The sequence below is a fragment of the Dendropsophus ebraccatus genome, chromosome 13 (genome assembly GCF_027789765.1).
Source record: "Dendropsophus ebraccatus isolate aDenEbr1 chromosome 13, aDenEbr1.pat, whole genome shotgun sequence".
NCBI lineage: Eukaryota > Metazoa > Chordata > Amphibia > Anura > Hylidae > Dendropsophus > Dendropsophus ebraccatus.
The window spans coordinates 47,909,599-47,935,285 of record NC_091466.1 but is presented as its reverse complement, the minus strand read 5'-3'; the positions used below and the strand labels follow the sequence as shown (position 1 = coordinate 47,935,285).

Here is a 25,687-nt window from a genome sequence, read left to right as displayed (position 1 = left end):
ACTGGCTGCATCCACTGCACACACAGGATAATCTGCTTTATATACAGTATTCCTTTATTCCCTCAGAAGTCGCCCCAGGATCATGTAGGACATCAGGGAGAAGCTACTGAGCCAGGGTGATCAATAACTCCCCTGGTATCTGACTGGCCATTTAAGAAGGAGCAGGAGGCGGAGTCGGTCCTGATAAAATTCAGGAGTCTGAGTTGGAGTCGGAGCTGCGGCTTACCGACTCCACAGCCCTAGTCCCTACACAGTCATCTCTGATTGGATAGTGTCAGACTTTGTAGAGACACACCCACTATAGGTAACAACCAGTTCTAGTAATAACAAAGGAACGACACATCACAAATGTCTAAGGAAAGGTGTTCCAGGATTGTTAGCAAATTTCCATGTAGCCTCATATAGGACCTGAAACAACATGAAACAAAAGTATAAATATAAAAGTTTATTCAGTATAGTGTTTAGAAAAATAAGTTCACATCATTTCAGAATACAATAAAATGTGGGAAGAATAAATCCCTATTACAGTACAATGAAAACAAAAAAATATATATACGATACCTCTTTGGTTAGGTAACTGCACAGAAATGGTTCTTGACTTGAGGTTGGTACCATTAGCAAGAAATGCATCATAAACAATAAAACTACATTAACATTTCAGATGTGTTCTGTTCTCATAAATCATTGTAAGGCACAAAAGAAACAAATATAAATAAAAAAAAATTAACATGCACAAGGAAGCAGTCAGAGAAATAGCACAGAAGGCCGGATAGGAGACATGCATATAAGTTAAATAATAGATAAAAGGAAAAAAAATACAACTAAATGCCACCAATTCCCATTTTATAAACTAGACAACCATTGATATCCTGTATAGTTTTTGCTTGCTTTAGTTGTATTTTGCTAACGCTTACAAACTCTCCTCGAAAAAAAAAAAAAAACATGCAAAAAGTAAACAAAAGGCTAAACAAGAAAATTTGAGGTTCAACAACTGAATTTTTTTCCTTTTTGTTTGAAAAAAAAGTTTGCTTTGTTTTTCACTAGTTGGAAGCAAAGACCCTAAGAATAAATAGCATTTTGCACGTCATTATATATTTGTTAATGCAGGTTCCATGCAATAGTGAAAAATTCCTAACTAGGTTTTTAGTTAAAAATGTAAAATAGTGCAAAACAATTCATACAAACGTAGTGTTTAAATTCTAGGGACGAACATTTCAACAGAATTCAGGGCAATACTTGATGAGGAATTGATTGTCTTTCCCTTTGTACTCAGGGCTACATTACTATGTGCTTATGTTTCATCAACTAGAGCTACGTCACAAGGTAGGTTATCCTTCACCTCAGGATAAGGGGACTGAACAAAAGAATTGTAGTATACATTAATATCATAAGAAGACAAACTTACATATACATATATATTTCACTCATCTACTTTCTTTTTTAATAATGTGCTTTGCTACAATTACATGGCCCATAGGCCAGAAGGCACCAGGAAAGTTATTAAAAATTGCTATAGTCTTAGAATAATTAAAAGAAAAAAAATAGGACAAGAGGGATCATTGTTTTGGGGTCATTTTTAAAAAAAATTAAGAAATTTGTCTTTTTTTCCAAAAATAAATCTGGATGTGCATAATGGATTTTTTTTAACTAGGACTATAGAGGATTTCATAGAATACACTGAGAAACTTTTCTCTACTTAGGTGAAAACCGAGCTGGTAAATGTTCGGGCTAGCAGAAGAGGATTATAACTCTACGCCTACATATAACATTCTAATAAGTCTGTTTTAGTTAATTAAAATGTCAAGTAGATTATGCTTTTTGGGGTGATAGAAAAACAAAACACAAAACAATACAAACCACAAACAGGATTCCATCATTATTCTAGTTTGTGATCAATATTTTTCCAGCATATTCCCAAAAAATAAAAAGTACCAATTTTCTTTTTTTTTTTTTAATACCTTAAACCCAATATCTCATACAACAGGATGGTGTTCCCTTTACTTACTCACCTTTCATGAAAAGGTACGGGGACAACAAAAATTTGTAAAAAAAAATTATAAAATAAAGCAGTGCGATTTACTAAAAGTTCTAGTTCAAACATATTTGAATGAAACCAAAGTCACAGAGAATCACCTGTTGATATTGTATGTGTACCGTCTATCAAATGTCTTGCATGTCTTCTGACATTTGTACGTTCTGAAGCTTGGCCAGCTCTTTTTTATCCGTTTCGAGTTCTTCGCAGCCCGCATTCACCATTCCACTTATGACATACTTGGATTTTGCATCCAACAACATAACACTCCCGCTGATGGTGGTATTCTGCTCAATGGGCAGGTAATTCTCCTTGGATTCAGGTAGACGTTGCAGAACCAGGTGGTGGTGACTGTTGAAATCTTGATGGGCCTGTGGGGCAGGAAGGCTGGCATTATTACTGCTTGCAACAGTTTCTCCAAGATCTGACTGGGAGGAGGTCACGGACAATAGGTCTTGGGCAGCAATATAGTGACAGTTCTGCAGAGGTGCAAAGTTTGCATTACTTGTAGCTGTGACACTGGTGGTGGTGGCAGCGGCATGTGTGGAAATAGGCTGGCTGAGTGTGACCGACTGGTTCCCTGTAACGGAGGCAAGATTTCCAGAAGCAGTTATTAAAGTAGGAGCAAGGGAAAAATTCTGAGCAGGAGTTCCATTGACTAAGGAAGCTGCGACAGACTGCAGGGTCTCATCGGATGACATGCTAATGTTTACTTGTGCTGTGCTTTGATTGACAGGCATTAACGGAGAAAAGACAAAACTTCGTTCCTGGCCATCTTGTTTTATTGAGTGAGGAACTGTGTAGACAACTGTGCTGGGAGGGAGAGAGCTGAGAAACACTTTTCCTTGGTCACCGCTTGAGATGGTGTCACTTGTAAATGTCCCGCCCTCTGAAGTACCAGGAACTACTGAGAGATTTCCAATGTTTCCTGCAAACAGAAATGGGAAAAATAAATTACTGTTCAAAAAAGTTAAAAAAAAAAAAATTATAAATTTAATAAATCAAGAACAAGATCCCTATATTTCCCTTGCCAATTTGGCATTAGCGCACAAGCACAAAAACACTGTTTGCCCGATTCATAAGGGGCACTCAGGGGCCTCCGTTCCTTTGATGGTTGGGGGGTCCCAGCAGAAAACACTACCCCTCCACAATCACACATTCAACCCCTCCATAGGATAGGTGAAAAACGCTCTTAGGGGGACTATTACACAGGCCAACTAAGGCCCGGTCATTTTAGTAAACGAGCGCAGATGTTCTAGATCAGGGCTCGTTTACAGGACCTATTAGAATGCCTGATAATCAGGCAGTAAGGGCTGCATGGACATCGTTAGCGATATCCATGCAACCCTTGCCCAAACACTTGACACCTTATCTCTCCCCGCTCCTGGTCTTCTTTCCTGTGCTCCGCAGCTTCCCAGTCCCAGTGGCAGCAGCGTCTGAGCAGTCTGTCAGCTGACAGGCTGTTAATCCAATCACAGGCCAGAAGCAACGCGGCCTGTGATTGGCTGAGCATCCTGTCAGCTGACAGGCTCCTCAGATGCTGCAGCCGCCTGGAAGCTGCAGAGCACACAGAGCAGGAAAAGGTAAGGTGTCAGGTGTTTGGGGAATAGTCAGTCGCTACATTTAATAGCGATGTGCGGTCTACATCTGATGATTTTAGGGCCACACCTAAAACTGCGATCAGCCGATGATTGTGGTCATTGGCTGATCGTTGTCTTACAGAGTGATAATCAGCTGAATCGGCCCGACACAGACGATTATTGTTCTGTATAATAGAGCCCTTAGTAGGCTCAACCCCTAAATCAAGCAAAATGTTTGTGAGGTTTTAGGAAATCGATCATGACATTACAATAGGTTCCTGCTAGTCATCCAGGAGTCTCTCCCTAAGTGTCATCCTCTCATTACCACAGTCCCTAAATAACAAATTCAACAGGTGCCATTCCCCCACTGCCACCTATAGCCCTGATCAAGGACCATATTCCACAAATACATGCAAAGAAACTACACCTTACACAGTATACAAATCTGTAAGAAACAGTTAATAGAAATAAAAAAAAAAATGTTTTTTGTACTTTTCCACCCATGTTTTTAAAGTACTCTCCAGCTCACTGTCATCCTTGGAAACTGCAGAGCGAACACTGTAAATATTTCATGAAGTTGTTCAAGTTACCACCGAGTGAAGAACATTGTAGTCTTGCCGGTCTACTATAAACATGAGCAGCGTACGTATACATTATGCAACATAATAGAACTTTGTATATGAAAAGCAGCTGTCGAAATGTACACAGAACGCCAAAGAGCTACCTAGCCAGACAAATGTTCTACAGCTTATCACTACTGAGATGCACATGGGCAAATTTATGTATTTATAGAACATAAGAAAATTACAAGGGTGTTATACATGTGTATTCACATCACCCAGATGTGCACTCCCTTGATGAACGGCCTACGTTTGCCAAAAATCGGTAAACCGACAGATGGGAAATAATTTGTAAATACTGTTTCCCACTTCTTTGAACACTATGTATTAATTGAATTTGTATTAGCAGAGCAGCCATTTGTGTAAACTGCGACTTGTCTCCTTCAAGGTTGACTGCAACTTTAACTTTGCACAGCATCCGTTTTGGAAGCAGTACATCTGCCGTATGTATGTTCAGAAGGCAGGTGCACAGACTTTGCACGCATGCATACACCTACACCTTGACACAACACAGCATTCTTCAAAAGTTCAGCCTTTGAAGAAAAATTCCTTGGTAAAAAAAAGTATCGAACCATCTTGCTCTGACTTAGAGCACCCTTGCATGTAAAGCCGATCATAAGCATGAGATAACTGTCAAATAAAGCTTATGATTCTGCCAAACATTCATCCACATTAGTGTTACTAAGATCTATTCATAGCCTTGGAACAGTTTATGCATACAAAAAAAAAAAAGTTTTCTTAGGTAAAAAGGCCGGCTTCCCCCACCCCCCAAATAGCACCACTTTTGTACAAAGACACAATATCTATGGAAATCTATGGATTAAATGAGTGTAGTTACCTCTGCCTATGCTACAGGTCTGACCAAACAGTGTACTATAGCAAAACTCGAAATTACTTGGACCCAACTGATAGTTGTGACGCTTTTGAAGGGGGTTTTATAGGACTTTAATATTAATGATCCCTCGAAAAAGTCCAGTTTGTGGCCTTCTATCCAGGTAACACTTTCTCCTCATATGGTCTTTAACAACCTATAGTATATATTTGCATGATCTAGGAAAATTATATTCTCCAATGAGTTAGGGAAGAAATATAAATGAACACATTGTTTGTCTGAGGTTCAACTCTAGTAGCAGAAACCGTGAATGTATTACAATATAATCACCTGACACGCTCAGCAACAATGTTTATTAGGTAAAAAAAAAATATGGAAAGGAATAGTTTACAAACAATGTAACAGACTCAAACACTACTAAAATAATAGTACAGAAAGTTCATGTCATGTCTGCATTGGAATCAGGGGTCATAGACTTCTCAAGAAGCACCAACATCTTTCCAAGTATCAGACCAATGTTAGCCATTTCAGTGCGAAGACCGTGTAAATCTGTAGCCATCGTACTCTGCAGCTCACAAAGATGTCTCAGTCGTTGATCCAATAGTGAACCTGCTCTCTGGGGCTGGTCCCATGTTCTCTGTTGAGATTCTTCTTCACATGGTTTCATTATCACCTCAAGGGGCTGGGAATTCGAACAAGGTGTGGACTTAGAAACCAAAGATGAACGTCGTCTAAACTTTCTTTTTAATATTCTTTTTGGCCTTTGAAGTAATACAAGGTCATCACTGTCTGACGAGGAATCTTTTTCTGGCAGGTAAAGGTCTTCTGCAGAGACACAACTCATTGATGTTCTAGGAAGAGCTTCCACCAAACTTGACGCTCTACCGTCTTGCTCACCATCACATAGGACAGTAGGACTTTTTTGGCTATTTTTATGACATTCTATGCTTTTAAAGTTGGAATGTTTCTGGCATCTGTCCCTGACACTATGTAGCCGTTTCATTTGAAGACTGGCTTCCAAACCATTGTGGGAAGATACTTCAGAGTAGGTGGTCTTGTGGTCTTCTAGGGTAGAGAAGTGCTTCCTATGATGTTTATCACTCACCAAGTCCCCTGTGGGAAGACAATATAGAGTACACAGTAAGCAATGAGGATATCAATTAATTTTGTGAAGCATAAATCTTGTTAAATACTTACACACTGGGGAGTCATGGCACATGGTCCTGTAGACTGAGCTACTGCAAAGGAGCAGAAGAATGATATATAAAAATCTGCCAATATACATGGCCAAAAATCAAACTTTGTTGTTAATAAAAAGTAAAATTCAATTAAGAATTAATATTTTATTTCAATTAAATGCAGCAATGTAAAAAATCCTCTTACCTGGACGCAGAGGGCATCTATCTTCCTCATATGGGCCAACTTAACAGGCACCTAGAACTGCTGGTGATCTCCTCAATGCTGCCATGTTCTTGAATATATTCACTTAATATTCACACACCTTCTTGTCTCTCTTGCAGTAGCCCAGGCTTCACTTAAGTAGTGAACGCAATACAGGAATCAAAAAAGGGGAACCACAGCCAAAAGCAATTCTAAAATGCCACGCACAATACATCTGTTTTTCCAGTGAAAGTGACAGGCTGATAAAGTATAGTGACATCCAAATTAAAACCAGAGCTTCTAGATTAATGGTCATTGTCAATGCATCTTTCAATAAAAATTGCTTACCCTTCAAGATTTAAAGAGGACCTGTCACCCCCCGCGCCGGGGTGACTGGCTCTCAACCCCCGGCTAGATCCTCTTATAGTTACCGCATGTCGCAGATTCCCGCTGCCGGAGCCGGTCCCAGGACGGAGATATCCCGGTGAGAAGCCGGCGCGCGCGCTGTGGAGATGGGTCCGGCGTCCATAGAGAATGAATGGAGCCGGACTCATCTCTGCTGCGTGCGCACGGCTCCATTCATTCTCTATGGCCGCCGGACCCATCTCCACAGTGCGCGTGCCGGCTTCTTACCGGGATATCTCTGTCCCGGGACCGGCTCCGGCAGCAGGACTCGGCGACATGCGGTAACTATAAGGGGATCTAGCTGGGGGTCGGGAGCCTGTCACCCCGACGCGGGGGGTGACAGGTCTCCTTTAAGTCTATTTAAGCAAATAAAAGTAGTTACATCCATTATAAAAATTCATCCCACCCATTGTGAATAGCAGTGGGCAAGATGATAAAGTAGGTTTATTCTGGCCAGCACGTAAGCATTCCCCCATCACCTTACCCACACAGGTCTGTAGGGGAAATGTGTGTCCACTTGCAACCTTTCTGGCAATAACAGCTTATTAAAGGGGTAGTCCAGCGCGGGGGCACTTTTTTGCTGGGAGCGTCGGGTCCTGCATTGCCGCGCTCGGTGCCCGGCAGCTTCTGGGTGTCTGACGTGACGTCTCAGGTCCGCTCAGCCACTCAATGAAGGAGGCGGGATCCGTTTCAAGTCCGCTCAGATCCTGCCTCCGTCACTGAGTGGACCTGAGACGTCAAGTCTCGGGCTCGCGTCAGACACCCGGAAGCAGCCAGGAACCGGGCACCGGAGCACCGCGATGCGGGACCCGCCGCTGGAACCAGGGAGGTGAGTGGACGTCTTCTCTCAGCCACCTCCTCCCCGGTCCCAGCAAAAAAGTGCCCCCCCCCCCCCCCCGCTAGATTACCCCTTTAAGTAATTTTTGCAATGGTGAAAAAAACATTGCATGCAAAAGTTTGGGCTGCTATTTAATAGAAGTCTTATGTTTTGCCCACATGCAGGAGGATTTTGTTGTAAACCATATTCAGCAACCATCAGGTCCTATCAAAGGAATTGCCCAGAACTAGAACTTGGCTGCTTTCTTCTGAAAAACAGTGCCATACCTGTTCATCATTTGTGTATAAAGTTGTCGCTTAGTCCCACCCGCGCGAATGTGGTCAAGCTGTAATACCATGTACAAGTTGTGGACCATCCTGCCACAGTTTTTTTTTTTTTTTTTTTTTTTAGGGGGGGGTGGGGGTGGTGAGAGGGGGGAAAAAACCCCAAATCATTGTTTTTCTAACTCTGAACAACCCCATCGAGTGTTTAAAAAAAAAAATATATATATATATATATATATATATATATATATATATATATATATATATATATATATATATATATATATATATATATATATATATATATAAACATGGCCACTTTCTTCCAGAGGCAGAATGACTCAGTTCCATTGAAGGAAAAGAGAGCTTAATTGAGTGCTGTTGTTTCTGAAAGAAAGTGGCCATGTTTTCCTAAAGTTGGATAACCCCTTTAAAGTAGGGATGGTCCGAAACTGCTGAGGTTCAGGTTTGTATGAACCCGAACGCTCGGCATCAGATTTCCGCCGTCTGCCTGCTCCGTGCAGCGGGTGGATACAGCGGGAGGACCGCTTGGAAAACAGCAGACAGCGGGAATCATTACCGAGAGTTCGGGTTCGTACGATCCCTACTTTAAAGCTATTTTTTTCCCCAAAAACCACAATATATAATAGCCTGACACAAGTCAAATGGACAAGACTTCAAGTCAATGGGGTAACCTCTGTTGGGTGAATGTGAGCCTCTGTTGTGAAATGTTTGACGTATCCACCTGGAGCTTTTTTTTTTTTTTTTTGAAACGTGCAGCATAAAAGTAGCCTGAAACTATAGAAAGGTCACCTTATTTCCATGGCTTTCACAAACTTTTCCATGACCTGTACTATTGGTGTGTAACACATGCCCTCTAGATTAACAGTTGTAAGCTGATGAATCTATTTTATGAATATCCGGCCAACAGACCCCTCACACTTTCAAGTTTCAGTGTAATTTTTCAGCTGGATGGAAAAGCAATTACTGAACTGCACTGGAATTTATGCGAGCCCCACTGGCAGGAAGAAGGACAAATGTTTGATAATCTTAGCCAGGTACTCAAGACTGCTGCAAGGGCAACTACATTGGGAAATGTATTTTAAATAAACATGCCCAACATCACACCATCATCAAAATGTCCCAGGAGCACCAAGAAACGACAAAAAAAAAAATCATTTTAAAGTCCCAAATATAACTTGTAGCAATCACCTATTTGAGAAAATCAACCCCAAAAAACTAATTTTGGGAGTCACTTATCTCTAGTTACCACAGATGATGGCTCAACCAAGCCCCAATGCACTACCGCAGGTGATGTGATTGAGACATCACCTGCAATAACACATCAGAACTTTGTTAAGGAGTCATCTACTTTAACACACTGGAACTTTGAGTGACAAATTGTACATTATAAAATATGGCTACAATAAATATCTCTACAAGAGGATGCATTCTGATAAGATCTTAGACATGCAGCCAATATTCTAGTTAAGAAGACGACAACACAGGGTATAAGCCTGTAAAAAGGGTCAAAGTGAAGCCAGCTGAATTTTAGCCGCATGCTCATATTTATGAATCTCAGCTAACATTACCCCATTTAGCTGTTTCTTTCTGCCTGAAAATTCTTGGAATTTTTTCCTTCATCTGGGTCATGTGATCTCATAGTGACCTACTGGAAATTACATGTGTTTCTGGGCTTTCAATGGGGTTCACTAACTCAGCCAGAGGAACTTCTTATGCGATGAAGCTGCATGGACTGTTCCACACAAGCTCTTCAGATTACACTGTTACTCCTGTTATAATAGATTTGGTGACAGCTCAGCCTCATTGACTGTATAATTTGGGCTCTTAGTTTAGTTTAAGATAAATAGAAAAATCCGCCCTCTGTCCAAAGAATGAACGTATTCATTCTTTGGACGGACAATGGAATCAGTCTGTGCATACAACGGAGTCTATGACACGAGCAGAAAACGCGCGCCCGCCACAGTCCGCAGGCGGGTGCGAGCTGCGGAATATGCGACGGGTATAAATGGTACAGAGTATCGCAGCGCAATCTGCTGCAAACTTGGTACTTGTGAGGAGGAATTGGCTGTCTTGCACAGGCAGCAGGCCCACCCTGGACTCTGACTAGACTCACACTGTCATTCACATGATCAACGTTCATTTCCTGGGTGGTAGCCAGGTGATGACAGCTTCACGCACATTGTGTATCTGTTCTGGCCAGATGTCAATGACATATTGTCAGCTCCAGTAGCAGCAAAGCTGCCAGGTGACACAATCCCTCTGTAATCCCTAAAGCATGTAATAGAAGGTCAGCTCTTCATCCACAGTGTCCTGTTTTACTAATGGGAAAATGATTGGAGATATAGGCAATGATTGGAGTGGTTACTGTATATTGTAGATTTATTGAATAAGCAGTGACAGCTCCTGGACTGGTAATGACCCTCAGGATGACAAATATCTGTAGGTGTGAAGTCTATGCTACTTTTTTTTTTATTTCCCAAGGACTGGTCATCTTTCTGTGGTCCGCCGTAGTCTTACCCACTTAAGGCCCTATTACATGGAGCGATAATTGGCCAGATTCAGCTTATCGCTCTGTGTAATAGAGACAACAATTAGCCGATGAAACAATAATCGGCAGATCGTTTCTTAAGGCCCACACCTAAAATCGGCTGCCAATGCCTACAACTGCCCAAACAGTAATACTTCACTGGTCCACGCTCCCGGTGTTCTTCTGCGCTCTGTATGCTTCCCGGAACTGCACGCTGTGGCTTCCAAGCAGCCTGTCTGAATGGGACTGCTGTGGCCAGTAATTGGCTGAGCGGCATGTGAGCTCAGACAGGCCGCTCGGAAGCCACAGCGTGCAGTCCCGGGAAGCATACAGAGTGTAGAAGGAGACCGGTAACTATGCCATGCAGCCCTTGCTAATCGATCATCATGTTGTTTAATTGACCCCATAAACGAGCGCCAGTCTAGCAGGTCGGCGCTCGTTTACAGTATTGATTGGGCCTTCATCGGCCCCTGTAATAAGACCCTTAATCATCTGCCTATATCCCAACTTTAGTGCAATTAAAGAAAAACGGGGTTTGTTATAATAATTATTCAATACTCGTAATTGAGATTACATGTTCAATTAATCGTGATGTTGATATAGGCCAGAATCGGCCAAGCCCTACTGTGGTGCCTGTAACTAACTGGATTCAAGGTTAAAAGGAGGGGGGGGGGGGGGAAATTATTGGATACTGGAAAATGGAATAGTGCAGTCTACTACACCATTTCATACTTTTCCTGTAGTATACAACCTATACCAGCCAGACAGAATGAAACAAAAGGGATGCTTTATTGATCCGATTAATGGACCCCTATAGAGACATTCGGCATATATGTATGCATACACTCTGAACATATGGGGAAAGTGTGAATGTGACCTAATACGTGCTGCTCGTCTCTAGAGGAGATGAGCAGTGAGCATGTAGTCATATGAATTTATATTATTACACACATTAGACATCAAGGCCCTTGGTTTATGCATCTCTGGTGTACCCAAATAATGGCTATATCCATTTAAAAGTCCTGCTAATGGGCTGTTAAAGAAGGGCCATTGGAAATATCCAGCCAATAGCTATACTAAGCCTACTTCATTACACCTCATATGTAGCAGTGCTATTAATAGCCTTCAGCAGAACAGCTGCAACAAAGTATGGACATAGCCCGGCCATTGTTCTCAATGACTTCATAAACATGGAATGGGCATAGTTTGCAAGACTCAATTTTGTTTTATGAAACTTTATGTTAATAGCACAGTGATGATCCAAAAGTCATCCCAACAGACCCTGTTACGATGCAGTGTTCTGATATAAAGTCAGCACTACATTTAGAAGAGTACTGTTGGCTTTTTGCAACACAAGTGAATAGATCGCAAGGTGGGAGAGAATAGAGAAGTAAGGCGGGAGGACTATTATTTATCAATGGCTTACATAACTAACTTCATGGCTATGGACACTTTTTCAACAGCATTTTTTTTTTTTTTTTTATAATTTTGTTCTTATGGTGCATAAAACATTTTCTCCATAGGTCTTTAAAGGGAACCTGTCACCCAGCATTTTGACGCAGACCCTGCCCGACCCCCCCCGGTTGGAGCCAGTCCCGGGACGGAGATATCACCTTCTGCAGCCCTGCGTGCGCTGCAGAGATGAGTCCGACGCCCAGAGAGAATGACAGCTCCAGTCATTCTCTATGGGCATTGGACTCATCTCTGGTAATTTGCATACAGCGTGCACTCCCTTTCCAGAGCCAATATCTCTGTCCGGTGCCGGGTCCAGGAGCGGGACTTGCAGGAAAGGGTAAGTATCCGGGGCTCCACCGGGGGGTTGGGTGGGCTCTGTGCGGTAATGCCGGTTGACAGGTTCCCTTTGAATAAAATTTTGCTTCGTCTGGCACCTACGGTCTCTAAAATTTGCTGTGTGAGCTCTATTTTTTTCTCTACATTTATACAACATACAGTATGTACACAACATATATGATTCTCCCCTGCAAACAGGCTTTTGTGTGCTTCCCTCTATGTCCAACCTGTGTAAGCTGTCCTCCAAGAATTCTCTACCCAATCTATAGCTTAGCTGGTATGTAACCCTTTTCTCTTTTCTATTGTCGGGCCAAACAATGCTCTGGGGGGGCTGAGGAACACACTTACAAGTTACATAATTTTAGAAGATTGAATATTGCGAAAACCAGTAAGAGTTAAGCGGCCATGGGCACTATCAGCAGGTCCGTATGAACAACACTCTGATATGCTTGAAACATTGCATGATGCTGCCATGATGGACTGTGTGCTATCTGAGACTGAATACGGTTACATACACTGCTACTGGAAATTTGTGTTCTATAGGACATTAGGACTGGTAACTTTTTGCATTCATGTTTATATCTTAAGTTTTTTGCCAAAGCAATTCCAGCTTTTATTGGATTTTGGAGTTTTGCATTTATGTGAAACAGTTCCACTCTTGTCCATCGGCTATGTCTGGTACTGTGCCTCTGCCTTATGCGGTTGAATGGGGATGGGCTGCAATACCTAACAAGGCCTTGTGGACAATTCCGTTTTTCCTACTGCAGTACATGAGAAGGACAACACTATATGGGCTGCAATGACACCAGAAATGGAGATGTACAGCAACCCCCTTTAAATGTGGTGGACATCTATTCTAATGTAAAGAACAATGTGGATGACATAACCAGCTTTAACCAAACTTGTCAGAGAACAAATCACGTTTGGGTGTCAAAATTGAAGAAACATTTTGAAAAACAAAGTACGAAGCTTGACAGATACTCTATATGTTTTATATGTACAAACACTACCTTTTAAACATATCATTTACCTTGTGACACTGCAACAGAAGGCAGCTGGAGTGTGGAGAATCCAATACTTCCATTAAGGAGTTGAGCGTTTGTTCCTGAATTGGGTATCTGGACAATGCCATAAGGGTTTATTTGTATGGGAGTGGTAAATGTAACAACTGTTCCGCCATCTTGAGAAGCAGCAGGCTGGATAGTCTCACTCTTGACTTCTGTAGCAGGTATTAACCCTGGGAAAGAAGGCTGTATATTTGTAGTGTATGTCGCACAAGAATCTGTCAAACCAGCTTGAAGAACCTTTACATCCTCAGGGGAGGACACTAAGATGTCTGAGTTTGGAGCACCATTGCTTACAATGGTGGAGGCCACTTTTGGAGAATTCAAGGTCACTGTTTGGGAATTTGCCACATTTAATCCATTTAGAAGCACGCCGTTGGGTCCCTGGATAAATGAGCCCCCGTTTAAGAAGACTGGTGAAGTATTGGACGATACCAAGCTTCCATTTAACAGCACCCCAGAAGAACCTAGTGAGATCTTATTCCCAATGTGCTGCATGTACACTGTATCAGCATGAGCAGAAAGGTTAATATTGGAGACACCGTCAGAATTTGGAAGAGGATGTGGAGACAAGTCGTCTTGGCCTTTGCTCGATTCATCTTCAGTGCTGTGGTTTCCATCTGACTCACTAAACATGCAAAGTAAAGCACACAAAAATAGAAATTAACAAAACGGCAATGTAAATGGAATAGACATTACTTGACAGCGAATTTTAAGGTGTATTATTTTTAAGCAAACAAGTGGTTTAGGGTAAGCACTCACGAAGAAGCTAATGGACACTTTAACTAGTGTGAAGTGGCAAAAAGCAAACACAGAAGGGCCATTTGGCAAATACATGGGATTCGAGTGGTGGCATTTGCAAAAGAACACCAGTTGTTATGCAACAAAACAAATACTGTACTAAGGATTGGGAAGGCACAGTTGTTAGGTGCCATAAACGTGAACCCTGCTTTCCCCAATGCAAAACAATGACTTCACCTTCAATTGCAGAAAATAAGACCCGTTTCTGCCACAAAGTAGGGTGCTACCAAACTCTAATGATACATTTCCTGATCACACAGGCTTGCAATTTACAGAAGGCCTGAAATTAGCTGCAATGCCCCAAAGGTGTGAATGTATGGGAAGAGCTTCTTAGCCGTTAAGGGGAGGGGGGAGGTTTAACCAGGAAGCATTAGTTTAGACAGCCTAAGGAATGTTACCTGTCTACGTTTGCCCATCCATCAAGCATCCCTTCCCCCCACATCTGTATGCTATAAACCAGGGCTAAACAGATTGCTATCTGGCCTTAAAAAGCACATCAACCAATGCCCAAATGACAGAAATGAAATTGTTCTGCAGCACATGCCTGCAACCAGACAATTAAAGATCTCAATCAACAGAAAGCCCAGGCCTCCATTGTTGTGGGGTTGTCATATCAGGAGAGGCATAGCTGCACACTTAAAGCCCATGAATATTTTACATGCTGTAAAGGTTTGATCTATGACGTACGCTTGCACATCTGCAGTAGCGAATATATGAAAACACTCATGCTACATACCATTAGGAAAGAACAATACAGTCCCCTAATCCCTATCGATATCTCTATATATCACAGCATGGAATAAAGGAGTGTGTTGTGGCTAGGTGCACATCTTCACTTTCTGGTTGTCGGGTTCAGTCACAGACATTCGAAAAACAGCCGCGCCGTATCCATTACGCAGCAGACACCAATGGCAGCTTACCATCCCTACTCACTATAATAAGGTCCATTGGGCTTACATCATGGTGTATGTCACTTTATTGGAAATAGTATCTCTGCAACCAATACACCTAACAGTGCGTATAGCTCTAGATTTATAGGTTATATTTCTTTCTGCCATCACAAATAGCACGGATAGGGAACCTACAGCCTTCCAGCTGTCTACAAACTACAATTCCCATCATGCTTGGACAGCCAAAATGGTTTGTGTATTGCAACATCTGGAGGGCTACATTGTTACCCATTGTGGACAAAACTGGGTTGTATGGACCCATGATACAATGGTAACTGCATCCTACAGATGATCCAGTATCTGCCTGCCACAGACGTTATTGAAGACTGAAAAGCACTACCACTTTCCTAAACTACCAACTAAGACAACCTTGTCACACACTCCCATAGAGTGCACATTGATAGAGATACTCCATGAAGCCATGTGCATAAGGAATAAGAGTGGCAAAGACCACTGTAACTTCATACGGTCAGGTCAATCTTTATAAACATGGCAATGATTATTTTAACCTACTGGTTAAATTTGCCCAGATATACCCCAATAAGTGTTGCACATACCCCCGCACTTACAGAGTGTACCTGTGCAGAGGTTGCATGTTTGTTTATACACAGGTCCTTACAGCACACACACAAGCAGCAACCCACCCCCACCCCCGTCCTAGACGCCTCTCCATAAAGTCATGGTCCCTGACATCACAGCTGCATTGGCCAACAATGTAAGTTATAAGGTTTTTATAACACAATATGCTCACATGTAAAGCACAGAACCCACTAACCTAGTTCTTACTATTAAAGAACTATATAGAAATGTGGAGCTCAAATCACTCTACAAATACAGCATGCGGCATTATTCAGTACAGTACGCGCCTTTCAAGGAAAAAAAAAAAACACCTCAGGGCAACTTCTCTCATTAACTTCTGCAAATGGGAGGCGTAGAAAGAAACAGAACAGGGAAGGGCTGAACATTCTGTTGAACAGGTCACCTCCACCTGGCAGGCCAAACCAGTCACAAACTTGTAGAGATAAGGGTTTCTGAAGACAACAAACTAACCCCTGCAAAGCCTTGACGTCCCCAGACAATGCTACAGCCCTGTACCTTGCTCTCCATTGCAAAAAATGAAGCTGAACACAGGCCCAGGCACTATTGTTTGGATTGACGCAGCAGGCTTTTTCCAGGGGAGATAAGGAGCTGCTAGATGCCGCTTATCTGCTGGGGATAGTGAAAAAAAAAATGCAGACGGTCCCTTTAGTCATTTTACATACTCTTCCAGCTATAGGTGAGACATATAAGGGGTCACAGGAAATGGTCAATAGAAGTCACAAACCATATGGGATCCATAGTGTCATTTGTAACACCACCATAATGGTGGCATCTTTAACACATCTGGGTTGCATGCGTGTAGTACACATTGTCTAACATACCTTTAGGGTATATGCACACTAGGCGGATTTGCTGAAGATTCTGTGCATAATACAGCACCATAATATATATATATAAAAAAAAAATTTTTTAAGACACTTCTTTTTTCCCCCCTTCTAGCATGGACCTACTCTAAGCCCTATATATGCATATTGGACGTAACTTCAAGGGTGAATGGAAGATTAACAATTCCAGGAAGTTGTGGCAACCCACATACTAGAAGCAATTTTCTGATTGCCATAGACCAATGGCCTATAACTTAAGGTGCTATACTTATTCCTCTGTATTGACCACCATTTGTGAGCGCTAATTCACACCAACACTGGGTTGGTGTTCTAAAACAGCAGATGCCAGCATACCCAAGTCAAGGCATGCGGAGATCTGTGCCTCCACAGCAATCCTATAAATCAGTTGTAGGGAACCTTGGCTCTCCAGCTGTTTCAAAACTACAACCCCCATCATGCCTGGACAGCCTTTGGCTGTCCAGGCATGATGGGAGTTGTAGTTTTGCAACAGCTGGAGAGCCAAGGATCCCTACCCCTGCTATAAATGACGTGCATTAGGCCAGTTTCAGATGATTCTATACTACAACCCTATGGCGATTAGTTCAGTAGAAAGAACAGGCTGAGTTTTTATTTGGTTACATTGTATCAGAACTTTAGAGCGCTCAAATGTTTTTCCATAAAAAGTAAAAACAAACAGCTTCTACGTAACAATAGGATTCAAAGTAGCATGAAGGTGTTAAAAGTGCATTGGTGAAGCCCCCCTTCTCCCTACAAAAACAACTGAGTGGCAGCTAAAAGGAACAAGCTCACATCTGTTCTAACACTCTGGTGTGCAGTCCTAGGGGCTTCCAGCAATCTCAGCCCCCTCTGGCTGCAGCCCTGCGCCCCTTCTCCTCCCTTACCAGCAGAGATGATTTATTATAGTAAAAGCAGAATCTAAACCCCCTGCACAAGGTACAATGACCACCGCTTACCTAACCCACCAGACCTTAGCGGAAAAGGTAGAGATCAGCCTGACAGCAAATGGGCAATGCAAATGAGCCAGGCGATCAAAGGGCACTGGCACAGAAGGAGTCCTCTCCTATCTAGGATTTCAATGAAACCCGAGCTGAATGAGTTTAGAATCAGGTTTCAAAACACTGCAGCCTGATCCGCCATGCTTCCAGCTGCAGCAATTATTAGTAAATCATTGGCCCTGTCAGAATCAGCACACCCCATCCATAATACACCCCAATATCTCACCAGACCACCCATAGATTTACCCCCTCCCCCCAATGGATTAGAAAAGGTGTATGTTATTTCTGTTGCCACTTCTCCATCACTGGTGCCAGTTACTGGAAGAATTACTAGGCAGCCTAATGGTGTGTTCACACAGACAGATTTATCTGACAGATTTTTTTTAAGCCAAAGCCAGGAATGGATTTAAAAAGAGCAGGAACTTCAGTCTTTCCTTTACGACCTGTTCCCTCTTTATAGTCTGTTCCTGGCTTTGGCTTCAAAAATCTGTCAGATAAATCTGTCTGTGTAAACGCGCCATAATATCCAGCACCTACCAGTTACTGGGAGAATCACTGGGCAGCCTAATAACCAGTACCTACCAGTTACTGGGAGAAGCACTGGGCAGCCTAATAACCAGCACCTACCAGTTACTGGGAGAGTCACTGGGCAGCCTAATAACCAGCACCTACCAGTTACTGGGAGAGTCACTGGGCAACCTAATAACCAGCACCTACCAGTTACTGGGAGAGTCACTGGGCAGCCTAATAACCAGCACCTACCAGTTACTGGGAGAAGCACTGGGCAGCCTAATAACCAGCACCTACCAGTTACTGGGAGAGTCACTGGGCAGCCTAATAACCAGCACCTACCAGTTACTGGGAGAGTCACTGGGCAGCCTAATAACCAGCACCTACCAGTTACTGGGAGAGTCACTGGGCAGCCTAATAACCAGCACCTACCAGTTACTGGGAGAGTCACTGGGCAGCCTAATAACCAGCACCTACCAGTTACTGGGAGAGTCACTGGGCAGCCTAATAACCAGCACCTACCAGTTACTGGGAGAGTCACTGGGCAGCCTAATAACCAGCACCTACCAGTTACTGGGAGAAGCACTGGGCAGCCTAATAACCAGCACCTACCAGTTACTGGGAGAGTCACTGGGCAGCCTAATAACCAGCACCTACCAGTTACTGGGAGAGTCACTGGGCAGCCTAATAACCAGCACCTACCAGTTACTGGGAGAAGCACTGGGCAGCCTAATAACCAGCACCTACCAGTTACTGGGAGAGTCACTGGGCAGCCTAATAACCAGCACCTACCAGTTACTGGGAGAAGCACTGGGCAGCCTAATAACCAGTTACTAGAGTGGAAAAAAAAAAGTTTGCAGCCAGCAGCAGCAGCGCCATATTGCAGCAGCACAATAGAAAAGTGGCTGAAAGTTTCCTCCTCACCTCTTGGACTGCGCCTCGGACGGATTCCGGTCCCGCTGCCTCCGGTTCTTGAACCAGTTGCTGACCTGGGTGAGGGAGAGGCCGGTGATCTTGGCCAGATTCCGCTTGGCGGCGGGGGACGGGTAGCGGTTGTGCTTGTAGAGCTCCTTGAGCGCGTTGCGGGACTTCTCCTTGAAGCAGTAGACGGTCTCTTCTCCGTCCCAGATGGTCCGGGGCAGCGGGAACTTCCTCCTCAGCCGGTACTTGTCCACCGCCCCCAGGGGTCTCCCCCGGGCCTTCTCCGCCTCGTTATACCGAGCCTTGTACCAGAGATCCTGCAGCACGGCGTGGTTGGACGGCTCGAAGTTGTGGGACTCCAGCACGGAGAAGAGCTCCTGGTACCTGCCCTGGTGGAACGCCACCAGCGCCCGGGCTTTCAGGATACTCTCGTTGCCACGTAGCAGGTCACTCTGGGGGAGAGACCACAGGAACCGGGCCAGCCTGTCCAGGTCCCCACCTTGCTGCAGAGCCTCGCACACGCAGGCGACATGCTCCGGGGAGAAGGCGAGGGTGTACGGGGCCCCCCCGCCGCCAGCCCCGCCGCTCACAAGTTCGCTCTTGATCCCCTCGTCAGTCCCGGGCTGCTGTGCATGCTCCATAGAGAAAGGAGCCGCGTCCAAGGCATCTTCCTGCTTGATCTCTATTGCATTCGGGATCCCGTTGGAAGGGGAAGACATTTTTTTTTTCTCCCCCCTTATGTTAAAAAAAAAAAAAAGTCCACCCCTCCCGTCTGATCAGGTTTCCATCGGCCACGCAGCGATCATTACTTCCCCCCCTCCCCTGAAGTGTAAACGGATCGCAGCAATGTGACTACTACACAACTGCAAACTCTGGCAGGAACGTCCTGGCCTGGAGCTGGGAGAGCCATTGGGGGAACTGAGGTGGGCGGGGACTCAGGAATGGAAGACCGGCCGTTACCGGGGCAACCGTCACTCAAAGCGCTCGCTCCCTCTTCCACCTATCCCGTCCCGCTCAGGCTCCTCGTACACCTCTACCTGGCCACAGCCTGTTCTCCAGACGTCTTTACAACTCCCCGGGCCCGACGGCTGCTTTCATAGAGAGCACAACACACGTGACTCCGGAGCCTGGCCATAGGGTGCAGAGCTAGCAGTGGCCGCGGGGCCTGAGGGGGCCCACAAGTCCCGGACATGATTTGAAGTGAAACTCCAAGGGAACTATAGTAATATTTTATACACCCCTGATTGTTATTGTTTTTATTTAAAGAGGACCTGTGATCATTAACTATTTCCCTATAAACACTTATTTGGCCGAAAACTGGCCCATGTAAAAGTGTCAGAGATCAGCCGACCAGCAAGCAAACGCCTTCTTGTCGGCTGATCTGGTCTTCTGTGCGGCGGTAAAATGTATTGTTATTGGCTGCACATCTCTTTGTAGACATCCATATCAAGCAGTAATAAAATGACCCTGAGGGTATATGCACATGTAGTGTCGGACTGGGGTATCTGGGGACCACCAGAGGAAATGATCCTGGGGGCCCACCAATGAAGAATGAGTGAGAAATGACATGTCAGTGTTAATGCAAGTTCTAAAGCTGGGGGCCCACCAGAAGATCCTCTGGTGGGCCAGTCCGACACTGTGTGCACGGAGGAGTAATTCTGGCAGAAAACTGTGCAGAATCCGCCGCTCGTCCCCGTGTGCTGCTGCTTTCCTCTCCACCGACTCCATGGTCTGTCGTATTCCGTCATCCGCTAAAAGAATTGCCATGTCAATTCTTTGGACGGATAGCTGAATCTGCCCGAGCATATAATGGAGTCTATGGAGCCGGCAGAGTGCAGGAACGAGCGGCGGATTCTACAAGAATCCGCCAGAATAACTCTGTGTGCATATACCCTTAGTGAGTGTGACTATGAGACTGAGGGGGCATGAATCAGGGTCATACTCTCCTATTAAGTCACAGGTGTGAAGCTTGTGGTTTTCCAGCTGTTGTGAAACTACAAATCCCATCATGCTAATGCTTTGGCCATTTGTGCATGATGGCAATTGTAGTTTTTCAACAGCTGGGGGGCCACCGACTTGACACCTGTGCCCTAGACCTAGCATTCACGCACCTTTTTGGAAAGATGTTCCCACCCATCTGACTATTGTGGGAAAAATGCAGATATGAAGCAAAATAGTAAAATTCTAATAGAATGGGGATGGGGGCATAGAGACAGAGTAAAAACAGTGCTGGATCAGTTCACCCAAGGCTGCAAAATGATATGAAAACTGAAATTTTTATACCGAACACAGGTCCTCTTTAAGGGGGCATTTACGCATTCTGCAATTACAGTCCATGGAAGGATGATGTGTTACAGACCGGATTTCGGAACCGTAGCCGAAAGATTTAAACTGTTTCGGAACTCCTGGCATCATGATGAATGGTGATGCCAGGAGCTCAGAAACTGTCAGTACAGCAGCGCGAAGATTGAAACAGTTAAAGAGCTCCCGGCATCATATTGAATAATGACGCCAGCAACTCTGTACTCCATTCCATTTCGTAATTCACAGACTGTGCATGAAAGGTGGGATTGCCCCTTAACTCAGTGAACCACATTCACCAACAAATAACGAACGTTCAGTAGAAGCGTACGTTTCGGTCTACGCATACAGATTATCAGGTGCAAAGGTGTAAATTGCACAGTTCAAATTGCACAGTTTGAATATGTTCTAAAATGATCGTTATAACCATTCCGATCATCAAACAAATTGTTCTTGATCGGCGAACATGAACAATTAGCGCCATGTTCATACGAGCATAGAAACATGTTCGCTCATCACTATCGATGGCATAACTTAGTTGCCACATCTGGAGAAATAGCTTTGGCAGGTTTCTGTATCAAGAGAAAAAGTTCTATTTTTGTATAAGTTTAGTCAGGTATTGCCTCCATTTTTTGTAGCAGGAGTCGGTTGGATGACTGGTTATAAGAGACAGATGGACAAGCACTAGAGAAGCAGAACAAGGTGTTTGGTGGAGGTCCCTGCTGGCACCTTCACCAAGCTCAAGAGTTGGCCAATGAATGATTGGGGCATTGCTGAATTCTAAACATTTAGTCTATTTAGGTGAAATAATGGACGTCATTTTATTGCGGACGTACATAAAGATCATGACCATCATTATAAAAAAAAATGGCCACTTTTTCATCTAAGAAAGACATTATGGGAACATAGCTTTAAATGTTCAGCAACTTTATAGAAAATGAAGCGCTGGCTGCACACAACACAGTGCCTATAATTTTGTTCCTATTCATGGGATTGAGGGGCTCTCAGTAGTTAGACCCCCTAAGAACAGCTTGTTATCACTTAGCCTATGAATAGGGGATAACTTCTTTAGGTGGGGATATTCCTTTAAGCCTTTAATTCCTTTTCATTATTGCCAACCAAGCCCTTTGATTTCCTTGAGATTGGCTAACTATCCACTGTGTATAGAGGCCTAGTGACATTACCTGCCCTGACTGTAGATGTCGGGAGAGAGAGAGGTTGGGCATGTTGGAGTTCAGCATAGTCAAATATTTTGTTCTTGGGTAGATAAGCCACCACCAGTAGCAATTAGCAGCAGCTTTCTTCTCTATCCCCATTTAGGGTACATAATGCTCTTTCTCATTGAATGTGCAAGTATAGGTGTAGGTTGGGAGAGATAGCTGTTGGCTGAGAGCTATCTGAAACTACATGGATATCTGATATCTGAACATTGCTATAATGTCCTTAATTAAATATTATGATAATTTTTAATAAGTTTCAGAGCTAGTCAAAATAAAAATGATATGGCGATGACTAAAAGAACACACCAGGGGCATAACTACCACCATAGCAGCCATAGCGGCCGCTATGGGGCCCACCACATAAGGGGACCTGTCCCTGCAATACACTGGGCCTCTTGCGCTGTCATCATACTACTGAGGGAGTTGCCTACTATGGGAGACACTATGTACTGGGGTTGGATAATACGGTAGATGTCTATTTTGGGTGAAACTATATGAGGGGGATACGAGGTGAGGTGCTCACCATGAAGGACACTAGGGGAGATGTCTACCATGGGGTGCACTATCTACTGGGAGGGGTTCCCAGTTGAGATGCTGTCTACTGGGTGGAGGGATAACAAACAGGGGGATTACCTCCAGTGGGAGGGGGGCCCAATCAAAAGTTTGCTATTGGGCCCAGAACTTTCTAGTTACGCCCCCGTGAACCCGCTGATGGTAGAATGTTAGTATGCTACATGTGGTATTTTCCAATGAGGGTACCAAAGATCACTTCAATTCACATTAGTACAGCTTCTAGAAAATAAATTATTGGGCAATTGCTGTGAGATAAAATAATTGTATCGATAAGCAAGAAAAACTGTAAGCAACTCACATTCTGCACAACCTCATGGGGGCCAACAAGGAAATAAAGCAAAAAGGTGAGGTTGCATCTATTGTTAGCCATTATGTGGAGATCTCTTTTGTCATCTGATCACCCATCTTGTATACAAATCTATACAAACTCTCTCTACTTTCTCCACCCTCTTACTTCTTTTGATGCCTGTGCTTTTTATGTATGTTGTATAGCCATACCCTTTTGTCTCCTTACCTTCTTGAATTCATACACACAGGGAAGATACTTACATTGAAGTGGAAACAACTGTATAAAAGCCCACTGTCTGGTTAAGGCAATCCCATTTTAATGCCAAATGTTCCTAAAGTACATAGACAGCCCATTCACTTCAATGGGTAGCAATTGTTCTAATAAGGACCTTTTAGATACTTCCTCCAGCAATCGGATCCTTCTGGTCCTGGGATCAGATAGTGGGGGGCACCTCATAGTATACTATCTAAACTCATATCATGTGTTAGCTGAAATTTGTAAGCACTCCTAAATGTTTCCCTGCTGTGCTGGAGGCATGCTACAATATTATGTCTGAGCACAATACAGACAGAGTCAATTGTTAGATCATTAGGAGGTGAGAATGTTTTTCCATTCTCAATAATACTTTGTACTGTATGCTGGATTTGCTATTTAACTAGACTCCCAGGCCTGTTTCATGACATCATGCACTAGCATCTAGAGTGGAGTCTCATGTTATGTCCAGGAGTCTGTATTTGTTCAGTGATACAATTCAATATTTAGATTAAATGGGATTTTATACAGTTACAGTTTGTTTGTTTAACTAACAATAATAGGTTTGGAAACATTGTACATGATGAAATCCAGGATAACAAAATCAACCCAGGGAAGCAAATGAAAAGCTTTAAGAAGATTTTGCAACCGTATCTAAAATTGGCGGGGACATGTTACATCTGCTGCAACAGGGGACCCTGTGTACTGACAGCAGCTCCCTGTGTACCTCATAGAGCTAGAATCAGACTCCCCTCCTCCAGGCTGTGCTGTCCTGCTCTGTGGTAATTCTGTCCATAAGATGGCTGACATGGAGGAGCATGTGACCATACCCTGCCCCCAGTGTCCTCCATAGGCATATACAGGCTCAGTGGTGGACACTGGGGGGCGGAGCATGGTCACATGCGCCTCCATGTCGCCCATCTTATGGACAGCCTTACCACAGAGCAGGGCAGCCCAGCCAGGAGGAGGGGAATCTGATTTTAGCTTTATGAGGCACACAGGGAGCTGCTATCAGTATATATAGTGAGTACACTTACTAACACTGTATAGTGAGCAACTTGCAACTTTACTATAAAGTGGCCAACCGCCTTTAAGTTATAAATGTTACTGTTTGGAATACCACTTTATGTTGTGATGACAACCTATTCCTATATATGCTCTATATGTGTCTGTCTAATACATTTATTCAGCAACTTAAGTCAACCTCAGTCCCCAAGATGGTATTCCCATACTGCCTATAGCCTTCCTCCTACAATTATTATCTACAAGATATTTTAGGGTCACACACCCTGAAAGCTGTCAGCCAAATGTTTGTTCAGTTGAGAGCTGCCTCTCATGATTTCCCCATATACATGATCAGCTGAACAAGTGTTCTTAAAGGGGTACTCCGGCGAAAGTCTTTTTGTTTCAAATGAACTGGTTTCAGAAAGTTATATAAATATTTTATTTACTTTTATTTAAAAATCTCCAGTCTTCCAGTATTTCTCAGCTGCTATATGTCCTGCAGGAAGTGGTGTATTCTTTTCAGCCTAACACAGTGCTCTCTGCTGCCACCTCTGTCCATGTCAGGAACTGCCCAAAGCAGTAGCAAGTCCCCATAGAAAACCTCTCCTGGTCTGGACAGTTCCTGACATGGACAGAGGTGGCAGCAGAGAGCACTGTGTCAGACTGAAAAGAATACACCACTTCCTGCTGGGCATACAGCAGCTGATAAGTATAGAAAGACTTGAGATTTTTAAATAGAATAAATTACAACTCTTTATAGATTTTTGAAACCAGTTGATTCGAAAGAAAAATATTTTCACTGGAGTACCCCTTTAATGCAGAAAAAAGGATAAGCCACGGCCAGACAGTTCTGGGGTTGGCCTATCTGTTTGAGAATAAAAAGGTAGGCCAGTGAAATCGAACATGCTCCACCCTTCTCTCCCCGATATAATCTGTTGGACAAAATTTAGGAGGCCCCCTTACATTTTAGACAGCAGGTCCCAACAAAGTTAGGGGTCCAATCCAATTTTTGATGTGTATGGGGAACCTTTAGTTGTTAGCTGTTCCTACCAATTGGCCCATACAAATG

General features: G+C 43.6%; 2 protein-coding genes across 8 annotated transcripts in view; one reads left to right on the top strand and one right to left on the bottom strand.

Moving 5' to 3' along the window:
* Positions 1 to 25,687, top strand: part of MNAT1 (MNAT1 component of CDK activating kinase) — a 454,734-nt gene that overhangs the window by 323,933 nt on the left and 105,114 nt on the right. Inside the window, exon 1 of one of the 5 annotated variants that reach the window (XM_069950811.1) lies at positions 19,137 to 20,200. The exons of the other annotated variants lie outside the window; for them this stretch is intronic. The gene's annotated coding sequence lies outside the window, so the exon portion shown is untranslated. Of the gene's footprint in view, positions 1 to 19,136; positions 20,201 to 25,687 lie in introns of those variants that run through there. 5 annotated transcript variants of the gene reach the window in all.
* SIX4 (SIX homeobox 4) lies at positions 431 to 19,999 on the bottom strand. 3 transcript variants are annotated; one of them, XM_069950805.1, is made up of 4 exons: positions 18,982 to 19,990; positions 13,323 to 13,984; positions 6,262 to 6,302; positions 6,079 to 6,177 (listed from the first exon to the last, which is right to left on the bottom strand). In XM_069950805.1, the coding sequence occupies exons 1-4, from the start codon at positions 19,695 to 19,697 to the stop codon at positions 6,166 to 6,168; spliced, it is 1,431 nt and encodes a 476-aa protein (XP_069806906.1). In that variant the 5' UTR covers positions 19,698 to 19,990; the 3' UTR covers positions 6,079 to 6,165. The 3 variants fall into 3 exon arrangements, with proteins under 3 accessions (XP_069806904.1, XP_069806905.1, XP_069806906.1); XM_069950803.1 differs by lacking the exons at positions 6,079 to 6,177; positions 6,262 to 6,302 and adding an exon at positions 431 to 2,960 and having other exon boundaries at positions 18,982 to 19,991; XM_069950804.1 differs by lacking the exon at positions 6,262 to 6,302 and having other exon boundaries at positions 5,433 to 6,177; positions 18,982 to 19,999.